Raw genomic sequence first — 14,381 nt, forward strand, 5'->3', positions numbered from 1 at the left:
CAGACAAGTCATGACATGAGCTGAGTATTAAATTACTGCATGATACCAAAATAAGACCAGAAGAAAGCATGAATGTTGCTAAAAGTGCAATGAAGTTACCAGTAGCCTAGGGCAGAGCTCTGAGACCCACCTGACAAGGTCCTGGGTCAAGTCTAGTCTCTCGGGTTATGTTTTTGTCAACAAAACACAAAGATTGTCAAATACATACATATTAGGCCATGATTCTTCACTGTCAGAAACTGACCTAAGTCCTTTTCATGGTCTTTGCTAGCTCTCCAAGACGAGACGTTATAGCACTTAGAGTTTATTTGAAAAGATTTCATCACGTGAATTCTGTTTTTCCTTCCTAGGAAGTCACAATGACAGTACAAAGTAGGGGATGCAGCACCCACTTTGTAATCGGACTGGCCACTGGCTCTGACATTTCTGAACTGTGTTTTATGCTGGTCAAGTTATCTTGCTTCTTTTGTCATTTGTAAAATGGGGATAACAACAGCATCTGAGCATCATAGACATTATTTTGAGGATTAGATGCATTTAGTGACTGGAAAGCATTTAATTAGTAGCTGCTCAGCACATGGTACCTGTAATTATTAGGGCCCCCCAAGACAGGAGAGGGTGTGGTGAGGATGGGCCCGTGGGATGAGGACTCTGGATCATGGATGAAAGGGTGGGGGCAGGAGAGGGTATGACATATAGGGGCCAGAGCCCCCACCTCTAATTCTGGAGTTGTTTCCCAGCCAATTCCAGGGGTCTGCTGACTTCTCTTCCAAAACCCTGAATACCACTACTCATCATCACTAGCTGCCACTACTGTGTGCCAGAAACTCTGCTTAGTCTTTATAGGCAGGGTGTTTAATCCTGACCACAAAGACTCATGATTCCTGCTGGAATGAGGAGGAAGCTGAAGCTAATAGAGGTGCGATGATAATGTGACCTGCTTGAGGCGACACAGCTAGAGAGTGATGGAGATGGCTTTCAAACCCAGGACTTCCTGGCTTTGAAATCTCTGCTCTGTCCACTACTCCACACAGCTCCCTCTAAGCTGACCCTAGGGCAACAATTTTTAAAATGGCCTCATTTTAGAAGATATCGGCCATTAATGTCTCTTAAAAAAAAATCTCCCCTACACAGAACCCATACTTTTTTTTTTTTTTTTAAGATTTTATTTATTTTTTGACACAGAGAGAGACAGCGAGAGAGGGAACACAAGCAGGGGGAATGGGAGAGGGAGAAGCAGGCTCCCTGCGGAGCAGGGAGCCTGATGTGGGGCTCAATTCCAGGACCCTGAGATCGTGACCTGAGCCGAAGGCAGACACTTAATGACTGAGCCACCCAGGCGCCCCCAGAATCCATACTTTAAATTTAAAGATTTTTGTCTGTTGTCTGTCCTTATTACAACTTCATGTTAGAATGAGATATTCAGGATGTTCACACTGAATTTATCCAATGTAGTTTACAAAAAATAAGAAACTTGGCATTTTTATTTCATGTTTGCAGCCGGAAGTTTTTGAGTAGACCCTCCAAAAAATTCAAAACTCAAAATATGTCTTATTTATTCAACAAACAGGGTTAGGTTTACTTTGCACCAGACACTATACAAAGCACTGAGGAGAGAGAAGGAGATGTGATTCCTGTTTCATCTGAGGAGTCCACAGCAGAAAGAGGAAAGTTCCTTAAAAAAAACAAAAACAAAAAAACATAAAAAACCCCCACACAACAAAACAAAACCCATCGTGGGCCTTTGGGGACCCACAGGCCTGGGGGCTAGGTATGAGCCGCAGAGCAAGGCAAGGAGGAGTGCCAGAGGTCAGAGGGTTAGGAGGAAAGGAAGGTAATGTCCAGGGATAGCAGAGGGTAAGAAAAGAGAGTTACTATGGTAACCTGACCACCAGCTGAATTGGCTGTCCCTAGATGGCCATTTATATAAAACAAGCATGCTTATCATCAGTCACACACAGCCTGCACTGCAAATGCTGCCTGGGATAGAAGGTCAGCCTTGGATAAAGTTTTGCACCATATATCACTTTTGACAGTTCCTGCTGCTAAGACCTATCCGAAGTAGGTTGAATTATTTATAGACCCAGGTTCTTTGCCAAAAATGACCAGTTACTGAAGCAGTTGGGATGACTAGAGCTGTCTCGTTAACCGACTTACATTTTGGCTTGTCACTCACGGGCACTTTTTTTTTTTTCATAAGTAGTACTATTAAGCTGAGCTATGGCCACCAGTACTTTCAGACGGCCCATGAAAGCAAAGCACAGTAAGCCAACTTATTTTAAAATATCTTTTCTTTCACTGTGCAAATTAATTCCGTGGCATAAAGAGGGTGAGAAAATGCAGTAATGGCTGTGTCTATTTCAAGAAGAGGAAAGCAAGAATTTTACTCCTGGTGCTAAAAAATATTTTCACATATCAGAAAAGGCACTTTGTGGCTATAAAGCACTTTTCAAAGCAGTATTAAGGGAGTGGTGGTGGTGGTGGTGATGGTGAGCACTTGAAAAATAATCAGCATTGACGTTTACTGATTTGAAAACGAATCAGCTCGGAATACATGACTGAATTAAGGAAGTGAACACCGCAGCCAGATTTCCCTCCAAACTTGGCCAAATCCTTGTCTATCCATTTTAAACGTTTCAATGCTGTAGAGAGGACAGAGGCTCAGTAAATTTCCATTACATTTATAATCAGGTGGATTTCAAGGATAGGTGTAAGCTACGCGTGAAGATGAGTTCACTAATGATGAAAGGGAAGTCAACGGCTGTGTGTTTACTGCATAGTTCCCGGGAATAGTGGGGACAGCTTCTGTGCACAGCACCAAGGTTAGGAGGAGGTATAAGAGTTGTCAGACAAAACAACTGAGAACACATTTGGAGGGAAGATGAAATTATATTAAAAAATTCACTCCTTTTAGCAATGTAATTTGATGTACATCTGTTAACTACCAAGTTTAATGCACTTCTGCGCTCACAGATTAAGAGTGATGAGCGTCCTGCAATAGCGCCAATGCCAAATCTTTTAAAACACAGAGTATCACTTTTAATCCAGAGTTGTTACTTTGTGTTTGAAGAGCTGAGGTCTGTGATTAAAGAAAAAAAGTAAAGAAAAGAAAAAGCAACTAACAACTAGGGGAAAAAAAAAAAAAAGACTGGAAGAAAGCAGTAAATCTCTCCCTGGCTGCATTAAACAAAAGTTATGCCATCTTTATGAAAGCCAGCAGAATAGCCTTTATAGTTTCTATTGATTTCTTTAATAAAAGGCTGATATGCATTAGTTCCAGACTAATCAGATGGTTGGATTCTATTTACTTAAAAGCCAAACTATTTTTTATACCAGTGTCAGCTCAAAGATTGCTTCTTAACCAGAGCAAAGAGTTCTTAAGCCATAATCTTTCCTCTACTACTTTGGAAGTTATATACTCTATTCCTAACTTACTGACATACAAACTTAATCAATATCGCATCCTTCCTCCTGAACAATGTAAGGCACTTAGAAAACTTTAACATTAGTCATTCCTCTCCTAACTTGTAGATTCTAATTGTCTCATAGTTTCGATATATGCTTCTTAAAATTTCACAAACTTTTATTATTTTTGTTCCTTATAATTAATGCTTGTTAGCCATATATTTACTACTTTCTCGTGTATTCTCATCTGAACTGGTTGATCCCTAGGCCTGTGCACAGCTATCCTCCTGGGATCTCCCTTCGTCATTCTCCTAGGAATTTTTTTTTTTTAATAGCCCACATTTATAAAATTCTTCCTATGTGCCAGACACCATCCTAAGCACTTTATGTATATTTGAAATATTTAAGGAATACTACTTAAACAAATGAGGGGAAATAAAACTCCTAGCAACAAAGAGAAAAATGGTCAAAGATATAAACAGGCAATTCTCAGAAGAGTAAATCACAGCATATGAAAAGATTCTCAAAGTTCTTAAAAATTAGGGAAAGATAAACCGAAACCACAATAGAAGGTCTGATCCCTACAAGAGTAGATAAGGATGGGGAGTGTCAGGACCTCTTTTATGAGGCTGGAACAACATTGAGAAACAATTTGGTAATTCTACTCTTAGATGTATCCCCTATGATTTCTTAGCATGTACACAAGGAGAGGGGTACAAGGATATTCATTGCCCATTATCTGTAATAGCAAAAATTGGAAAGAACCTAAGTGTACATCAACAGAGACCCGATGAATAAACTACAGTGTTCAGCAGTGAAAGTAAATGAAGGAGCTATCAATGTGGATGATGACAAAAGATCATCTCCTTTGACCAAACTCTAGTCAGGCTCTTCTGGATCCTCTTCCCAAACAGGCCCCAACTTTTAGGCTTCTGTATTCATCTCTGTACTGTTCACTTTTATCAAGAGTCCTGCTAAGTCAGTTTAACTAGAATCCCCCACCCTCCACATGTGATCAGGTTCCTCATCCTCCACCATTCCTGAGGTAAGGTCTAATCACCCTGGCCTGCCTTCAGCAAGAATCCTCCAGGGTCAATTTAGCTAGAAGTGTTCCTTTTCCTTGATTTCCTTTTAGTAGTTTTCTATCCACTGATCCCTACCAAAAGTTAGAAGATCTATACTACCTGATTTTGACACTCACTATAAAGCAGTGTCAAAGCTAGAAAGTAATCGAGTGTGCTATTAGTGAAGCGATAGACACAGAGATCAATGGAACACAAAAGAAAATACAAAAATAGACCCCAACATGTGTGGTCAGTTGATTCTGAGCAGAAGTCCAACTGCTGAAATTCAATGGAGAAAGGACAGATCTTCCAGCAAATGGTGCTGGAACAAGTGAATATCCGCATACAAAACAATGAGTCTCAGTCCACACCTTGCACCATATAAAAACAATTATCTCAAAATGGAACCTTAAATGTAAAATCTAAAACTACAAAATTTCTAGAAGGGAAATTTTCCCTTCATCAAAATGGGAGAAAACATTTGAAAAGAATATTTGATAGTGGACTTGTACCCAGAATATATAAGGAACACACAAAACTCTTTAAAAAAGTCACCCAAATGGGGTGCCTGGGTGGCTCAGTTGGTTAAGCCACTGCCTTCGGCTCAGGTCATGATCCTGGAGTCCCTGGATCGAGTCCCGCATCGGGCTCCCTGCTCGGCGGGGAGTCTGCTTCTCCCTCTGACCCTCCTCCCTCTCATGCTCTCTGACTTTCATTCTCTCTCTCTCAAATAAATAAAATCTAAAAAAAAAAAAAAAAAAAAAAAGTCACCCAAATAACCCAAGGGCAAAAAATCTGACACATTTCACTAAGGAAGGTACACATGACAAGATGCTCAACATCATTAGGCACTGGGAAAATGCAAATTAAAATCATAATGAGATACTGCTGCACAACTACTAGAATGGTGAAAGACTGGTTATACCAAGTACTGGCAAGGAGGCAGCAGAACTAGAACTTTCCTTCATTGCTAATAGGAAGGCAAAAGGTATTGTCACTTTGTAAAACAGTTTGGCAGTTCTATCATATAACGTAAAAATGCCATTCCAACGTATTTACCCCAGTGAAGCAGAGACTTATGTTCACTTAAAGATTTGTGCACAAGAGTTCACAATAGCCTTATTCATTATTGTCAAAAAGTGGAAATGATTCAACTGTCCATCAACTTGTGAATGAACAGACGAAGTGTGCACAATCACACAAGAGACTACTACTTGGCAATAAAATGAACTACTGGCACAGACAACAATATTAATGATTCTCAAAGACACGATATTAGGTGAAAGAAACCACTTGGAAGAACATATACTGTATGATGCCATTTATATGAACATTCTGGAAAAGGCAGATCCGTAAGGCCAGAAATCAGTTCGGTCAGGGGACAGGGAGTAGGTGGAAAGGCTGACCACAAAGTAGCATGGGGAGATGGAACTGTTCTCTGTCAGTTATGGTGATGGTTACACAACTGTATGTGTTTGTCAAACTCACTGAACTATATACAAACTGAACTATATATAAACTGAACCTTAATAAGAACAAAGGCATACTTTAAAAATATCACTCTGTCTGATGCATGGAGAATGGGTAGGATGGGGAAAGAGTGGAAGAGGAAACGTCAGGAGGCTGTTGCAATATTCTAGTGCAATATGGCGGTGATTTGGATGTTGGTAATAGAACTCTAGTCAAGTGGGTAGAATCAAAATATATTGGTGAGGTTGTATCAAAAGGACACGGTAATTTATGATGGGATTAGATAGAGAGGATGAGGGAGAAGAAGTATCAAGGTAGACTCCCGGGTGCACTGAATTCTAGTACAGAATTTCTTGTATTTCCTGGGATGGTGTCATGCCCCTGTACCTTTCACACAGGGTTCCCCCTTCCTGAAACAATTCCTTCATTTGATTCACTCCCATTCATCTTTTCAAGGGTCAGCTCATAATCACCAGTCTGGACTGTAAGCTTCTCCTTTTGTAGACACCTTGTGAATATTCCTGTCATAGCACTGTACTGAGACTGTCACTTTATTCACCTGCTTCTTCTACCTTAAGAAACATTTTGAGGAAATGGTGATTTCTTTGGAAGGAACTAATTCTAAATATCATCATATAACCAGGACTTGTCAACCCAGTAATAGAGTATAATACATTTAGCATTATATTTATTAAGTCCACAGTGATAATGACGAATGTAAACACAAGACAACATTTACTACCACTATGATGCAAATAACAAACAGTGGCTCAACGAGCAAACATTTTCATAATTATCCATTATGGTGAAAGCCCATGTGGTTCAGCAAGAATAGCCCTAGGCTTGGGATTGGAAGACCTGGTGCACATCTGGGCTCTGCTGGCCACTGGTGGGGTGGCCCTTGGCATGCCATCTTACCTCCCTTTGTCAGCCTCCCTGCATACAAGTTCAAGAGTACACTGATGACAGAATGGGGATTTGAATATTAAATAAAGGTATACAAGGAAAAGTGATCGGCACAGGCCCTGGCCTATGTTTTGCAGTAATAAATATAAGATGACCCTGAGAGCACTGCTGAGGGGATCAGTCTGCATGAGTCTCTGGCCTTTCATCATAGCTGGCCCCATTTTCTGTGCCTGATGGTCTAATAATTTTTAAAAGTCTATTTGAAAACATCTTCTAAGTAAAGTTACTGTGTAGATTGTAAGGCAAAGGAAGAAGAGTTTTAACAGCAGTGCCTTCCACCACACACTGCGAGAAACTGAGTGAAAACTTTCTGAGCACACACAGAGGTCTTTTTAGCTACTAGACCCTGGTAGAATTATTCACATTTATACATATAGAATGATAATGATAAATTAAATATCCTTACCCAAAGCAAACTACTTTTACTACCTCAGCAAATTAGGAATTGGTAAATTTCTTACCTTTTGGGTAGACATCTTTTAGAGGGACTTCTCCAGGGGGCAGAATCCTGACTATCTGATTAGTATCTAAAAGAGTCACACAATTGCTCTGTTTTGGAGTTTCACTTTTCTTCTTTCCTCCATAGAATGTTCTGTCAGTGACACTTGGTTTATGCAAGGATGATGGCCTTCTCCAAGAATAGACTTCACTGGGTGACTGAAAGAAAGAAAAGATTAAAGTACTGAATATAGGGGTGCCTGGCTCAGTCAGTAAAGCATCTGACACTTGATCTCAGCTCAGGTCTTGATCTCAGGGTTGTGAGATCAAGCCCCACGCTGGGCTCCATGCTCGGCATGGAGCCTACTTAAAAAAAAAAAAAAAAAGTACTGAAATATAGTTGACCCTTGAACAACATGGGTTTGAACCGTGCAGGTCCACTTATATGCGGATTTTTTACAGTTCAGTAAATGTGTTTTCTCTTCCTTATGATTTTAATGACATTTTCTTTTCTCCAGCTTACTTTATTGTACATATATAATGTTTATAACATGCAAAATGTGTGGTAATAGACTGTTTATGTTACCAGTAAGGCTGCCAGTCAACTGTAGGCTATTAGTAGTTAAGTTTTGGGGAGTCAAAAGTTATTCATGGAGTTTTGACTGTGTGAAGGGGGTCAGCGTCCCTAACCCCCATGTTGTTCAAGAGCCAACTGTACTATAAACTACATTCACCACACCCGGTACAATGCAGCCCTTTAAGCGGATACCAGTGGTAAACTTGTATTTCCAAGTATAAGAAAATCAAATTACTTCTTAACCTTTTTGAATTTGGTATAGGATATAGCTGCTTCACCAACAATCATATTTTTCAGGCAAATGTGAAATATACAACATATTTTTTACGTTGAAATGAATTGTAACTAAAGAGAGGGAATATAACAATATAGTCAGTTTAAAAATAAAATAAATCTCTACTACATCTACTCTGTGGCATTACCAGCATTCTGAAGTACCTGAGTGTGCCTTTCCATTCATATTTCCTTCTGTCTGCCCTAGATGTTTAGAACTCTTCTGGAATTTTGTATATTTTTTCCCTCTTGCTTTACTTAAAATTTTTATCATATATGCATTTATCCTTCCCTACCCCAAGATCATAAATATTCTCCTATATATTCTCTAAACGTTTTAAAGTTTTGTCTTTCACATTTAAGTCCTTAACCCATTTGGGATTTATTTTTGTGAATGGCATGAGGCAGAGATTCATATTCATCCTTTTTCACATGGATAGCTAATTGTCCAAATACCGTCAAATACCAAACAGCACTATCAACATTGCTATTATAAAATACAGTTCTGAATATGCATGCATCTGTTGCTGGGCACTTCATTCCACTCTCTTATTTATTTTTCTACTCCTACGTGCATACCATTGTCTTAGTTACTGAAGCTTTATAATAAGCCTTGAAATTTAGTAGGGCAAGTTATCTCTGCCTCTATTTGGTTCTTCTTCAGGAACATCTTGATTATTGTTTGTCTTTGCTCTTTCATAAAATTGTATGAGAGTTGGATTTGCTCTGCACCCTTGTCAGTATTTGATATTGTCAGTATTTTTTAATGTTAGCCATGTAGTAGTGTCTTATCGTGATTTTAATTTGCATTTCCCAAATGACTAATGATGTTGAACATCTTTTCATGTACTTAATCTCTGTATCCTCTTAAATCATCTGTTCAAGTCTTTTGCCTTTTTTTTCACATTTACCTCATTATTTCTGTATCTATCTAAATATATTGAAAACTGTGAGTTCACACAAATAGATTCAATTCCAATGCAATGACTATAGGATTCATTCTAGTGTTCCTTTCTCTATCTGTAACTCCCTTCTCCAACAGTGAGAAACTAGACTTCATTATCTTTAATATATTTACTTTCTTGCTCAGTTCCACTGAATGTGATTCATATCCCATCCCACTACTAACTTTCCCTCGCAAGCAAATGCCTTCCTTACTCTGCTTGGTCCTAATAGTCCACGCTGGGCTACGCTCATGAATGGACGCCCTCCTCACCTTACTTGGGCTCCTAAATCCTACACCAGGCTACCTCTACCTCCTCAGGGGCACCTCCAGGCATCGTGCCTGGAGTTCGTTACTATCACTGGTGATTACACCCTTCCCCATCTGGGATGTCCTCACCTGCTCAGCCTCTGACCTCTGACACCTCACACTGAGCCACTGTTTGCCCATTTTCTATATTGGATGATTTGTTTTCTTGCTCTTGAGTTTTAAGAAATCTTTGTATGTTCTAGATACAAGTCCTTTGTTGGAAATATGATTTGCCAATATTTTTTCCCAGCCATATCTTTTCATTCTCTTAACAGTGTCTTTTATAGAGCTGAAGTTTTAAATTTTGATGAAATTCAATTTATCAAAAATTTTGTTATGGATCATATCTGAGATGCTAGTAGAGTGTTTAATAGAAGTGATGATGGTGAGTATCTTGTCTTATTCTTGATATTAAAAGGAATGCTTTTAATGTTTCACTACTGAGGATGATATTTGCTCTAGGTTTTTATGGCTATTTGGCATTAGGTTAAGGAAGTGATAATAAGTTAATAATAATTTAGGTGCCTCGGATAATGCTATAAAAAGTTGATAGGTGACATATCCCTTTATTGATAGCTTTATGAAGAGTCAAAAGAAATTCACACAAAAGCAGAAAGGCACTGTGGTACACGGGAAAGGATACAGGTTTGAGGGTAAGTCATCCTTGACCTCAAATCCCAGCTCCTTTACTCATAATTTTTGTGGCCTAGGGGATACATCTTTCTCCGTTTCTGTTTCTTCATCTATAAAACCTTATAAAATTGTTTTAAAAATTGTCATGTATGAAAGGGTTTAGAATAGTGCAATGCCTGATTTTTGTATTAGGGTCTAAAAAATACAATTTTATCATAGAATGTTGAAAGGCTGCCTAACTGACCCTAGTCTTTCATTTAACAAATATTCACTAACACCTCCTATGTGTTGGTTACCATACTAAGTAGGGGGATAGAACTTTTTTTTTTTTTAAGATTTTATTTATTTATTTGACAGAGAGAGAGACAGCGAGAGAGGGAACACAAGCAGGGGGAGTGGGAGAGGGAGAAGCAGGCTCCCCACCGAGCAGGGAGCCCAATGTGGGGCTTGATTTTAGGACCCTGGGATCATGACCTGAGCCGAAGGCAGACGCTTAATGACTGAGCCACCCAGGCGCCCCAGGGGGATAGAACTTTTAATTTAACAAGGTCACTAGTCCTACCAGCTATGAAGGATTTCTATAGGGTTAATACAAAGTGTCTTATACTCAGTGCCAAATACTTTTACTTTCTAACCCTTTTTTACAGTAACATTATATTTCTATACTAATTTCTTCAATCAGAAGATCAGTATTTTAAATGATTCCACCTTCAGAAATATAGCTCTAGTATTTTCCCTACTGATGGCAGCAATTATTGAGAAAGCATATTAAACACAACTCTCATTTAGTCAAGGCTGCTGTAGATACTGTATTCCAACAACATGTTTCATTTTCAGTTATATAATACCATAGCAAATGCTTTTTACTTGATAATTAGGAAGACATATGGCAAAATCCTAAGCCACATATTATACACTGGGTTTTGGATTTCAGATGTCTTATACCCTGAAATAGTCACCATTCATTAATTACATTAAAAATCTGAGATTATGTGAGATTGGCGTACCATCAAGCAGAGCCCATATTTTTATCTTTAAATGATTCTATTAAAAAATAAAAGCTACAAAGGAAATTATGAAAATTAAATGTTAAATCAAAACACATGGAGCTACATCTAAGGTTATTAGATGGCATCTTAGACTTAAATAACCTTTATATTTAATTTTCCCCCCTTTCCATTAGGAGAAGATGGTGCCTCATTTCACCCGAATTCAATTACAAATAGCCTCCTCTTTACAGATAACAGTACACAACAGCAGAAGGGATCACTTAAGAGCAAATTAAGTTGAAACTATCACCATAATCTGGATGCTGCAAAGATATGATAAATCAGAGCAAAACTCAATGGAAAGTGAATTGATGTTCATGAGTGTTGAAAACATTTAATCTACAGGAATGAGACCCCCCCTTCTAGAACTTTAAAAAATTCTAGAAGACGTGTTATTTTGTTAGTCTCAAACGTTTCTCTTGACAGATTACATAAGCACACATTAAGACATGATGTAAAATTACAGTCAGTAGGTTAAACATTTCACTGTGTCACAGGGACTCATACGGGAAAATACCGGTTTCCCCTTATTAAATTACATAATTACATTACCCTTTATTTTATTTTTTATTTTTATTTTTTTTCATTACCCTTTAAATGTTAGTTTTAAAAAAGCAATGAAACTCTATAGGTAGAATGCATTTTCTTTTTTTAAAAAATATTTTATTTATTTATTTGACAGAGAGAGACACAGTGAGAGAGGGAAAACAAGCAGGGGGAGTGGGAGAGGGAGAAGCAGGCTTCCTGCGGAGCAGGGAGCCTGATGCGAGGCTCTATCCCAGGGCCCCGGGCTCATGACCTGAGCCCAAGGCAGACGCTTCACGACTGAGCCACCCAGGCGCCCCTAGAATGCATTTTCTAATGACTGATTTGGAATATAGACTTGATCTGAAATGTTTACCAGAATATCATTACATTTTTAACTAACCCTCAAATAGCCTTACAGATTATAGGTTAAACTGGAAGAAGAAATATTTATTCAATAATTGAGAAAAACTGGTGCTTACCACGAGATCTGGGAAGCCAATAACAACTGTAGCATAACTATTCTCATCTGAGAGAATTCGGTTAGGAGAGGCAATCTTTTGTCCGACAGCTGAACTTAGATTTTCAGATGATAGTTGATCACTTGAAATTGTATGAGGTATGCTGAGATCTGCTTCTGAGGTGTCAGAGAAACATTAGATACCATATGCCCCTAAAATGCTCCAGGAATTAATTTTTGCAAGATTTCATTCTTGCCAACTCAAACAGAAAAGCACAAGTTAAAAAAGAGAAAACACTTTAAATTATATTCATGGCCTTTTGTTTGAGAAAAGTCAGTGTTTACAATCAAGGCATCTTCTCTAAGTGAATGCAAGTATTTACTGAATTCAAAATTTGATTAGCAATACCTATTATCATTAATAGCACCCTGCAGGAAAGACATGAAACTGATCCAACCCAGTGCTGGTAATGGTATGTTTTAGTTTTTTTTCTAAGTACTATTCACTCCCCCCAAAATTGTGATGAATTAAGTAGAAATCCTGAGGGGCTGTGTAAAAAAAAGAAAAGATGCTACCCTAAAAGACTAATGGACTTGGAACCTAAATGTATAGAAAAATTCTGATTTCTCAGTTCAAAAAATTCAAAGACAGAACTGAAAAGATTGTACATTCTTATTTACTAATTCTAATGTAGTTACTAAGTTCTCTCTTTTGGTATAAATTTAACATATGTTGATGTTATTGTTCTTAAATGATTCTAGAGGACTGTAAGCACATACCATACAGCCATAAGCACAAAGAACAGGGAATTTACCTTGTGTAACTCCAAATCCTGTGCTAGGGGGCTCCTCTTTCAACATGTACAACTGGCAAACCCCACTATCCTCAGATGCAATGTGTGCAGGCTTACTTAAAAGATATCTCCTGTAAACAAACAAAACATCTATGTGAAAAGCTTTTCTTCTTTAATAATTGTGAGTCCAGACTATGAAAAATCAGAATTCCACACCCCCCCCACACTCCAAAGCCTTGTTTTTATATTCTGAGTATAATTTGCAATTTCAGAGTTACATCATGAATTAACAAATAACTTCTCAACACTGTCTAGAGGGAGTAGTGCAAAATAACAATGCAGTAATAAATAGGAACTAAAATCCAACACTTCCTGTATGAGGACGGGCTGGGGGAAAAAAAAAGCAACCCTAATGCGACACACCCCCATTATCATGGAACCTGCTACTGATATGACTGTTTGATCAGCCAGCAAGTTAAGTGGGAATCTGGCCTCTTATTTGTGACTAGCTGAGGGACAGAAGCCCTCACCACTGTAATCCCCTTGATCTACCTATTTTTAAGATTTCTAAAATAGGCATGTATAAATAGCCAGAAATCTTTTGCAGAAGGATACTTCTGCTTGTCACCCTAGGGGCAGAAAGAGTCTGTATTTAGCCAGTGGAGGTAATGTGTGAGGGAGGGGACTCAAAATTTAGTGTGCACCCTATTTATGCCAAGTGCATATAATGTCCCTTTCATCAAGAAGTATACAATCCAATGGGGGGAGCTACACAAACATGAACATGACTAAGTAAGAGCAACCAAGATAAAACGAAGAAGAAACTCCTAAGGGGTGAATTCTGTGAAGCTCCAAAAAGGCAACAGCTCTAGGACAGAGACCCTCTGAAGAGAGGATAAATCAAAAATCTATTTTGAAGTGTCTCTAGTTGGCAAGAATACTGTGAATTCTCAATATACTAATAGGAAAAAAAAATCCAAAGAAATATGGATCATACGTAAAAGTCATTATGTTTTTACTGTTAATTTCAATGTCATTCTCTGAAACACTTTCATAATTACTCTGCGAAGCAATATTTAATTTATTTTAGTTTTCCCCCTCCCTTTCTTCTTTCACCTACAGAGATGCCAAATTCAGAAACTGTTAAAAGACGGACGTTGGAAGTCAGAACAGTAAGGATGCTGGATAACTGATAAACATGGTTGAGCTATGGTATACTCCGTGAGATGCTATGTAGATCTACCCACTGGTTTGTTTTGTCCTCCACCAGAAGCCACTTGTCCTCTGCTACAAGAAAAACTGTCTTGAGGTTGATGGGAAGTGAGATGGTGTGAGTTCGCCCTTCTAGAACATCCAGCACAGTCAGGCTGTTCCTGAAAGAGGAGAAGAAAACTATCTGAAAGGAAATGGTGAGGATAATGGTTGAGTAATGACGGCACAGTCATTTCATGATCTATCATGCAATGCTAAGAAGA

General features: G+C 38.4%; 1 protein-coding gene across 5 annotated transcripts in view; it reads right to left on the reverse strand.

Annotated features, from left to right (window-relative positions):
• VWA8 (von Willebrand factor A domain containing 8) overlaps positions 1-14,381 on the reverse strand; it is a 345,308-nt gene that overhangs the window by 96,190 nt on the left and 234,737 nt on the right. For all 5 annotated transcript variants that reach the window (XM_035003301.1, XM_035003300.1, XM_035003303.1 and 2 more), the window contains 4 exons: positions 14,154-14,279; positions 12,928-13,037; positions 12,135-12,289; positions 7,367-7,562 (listed from right to left, as the gene is read on the reverse strand). In XM_035003301.1, coding sequence (XP_034859192.1) covers positions 7,367-7,562; positions 12,135-12,289; positions 12,928-13,037; positions 14,154-14,279 — 587 coding nt within the window. The remainder of the gene's footprint in view (positions 1-7,366; positions 7,563-12,134; positions 12,290-12,927; positions 13,038-14,153; positions 14,280-14,381) is intronic.

This window comes from Mirounga leonina, unplaced genomic scaffold (assembly GCF_011800145.1).
Source record: "Mirounga leonina isolate KUSES-001 unplaced genomic scaffold, KU_Mleo_1.0 Mir_127, whole genome shotgun sequence".
Taxonomy (NCBI): Eukaryota; Metazoa; Chordata; class Mammalia; order Carnivora; family Phocidae; genus Mirounga; species Mirounga leonina.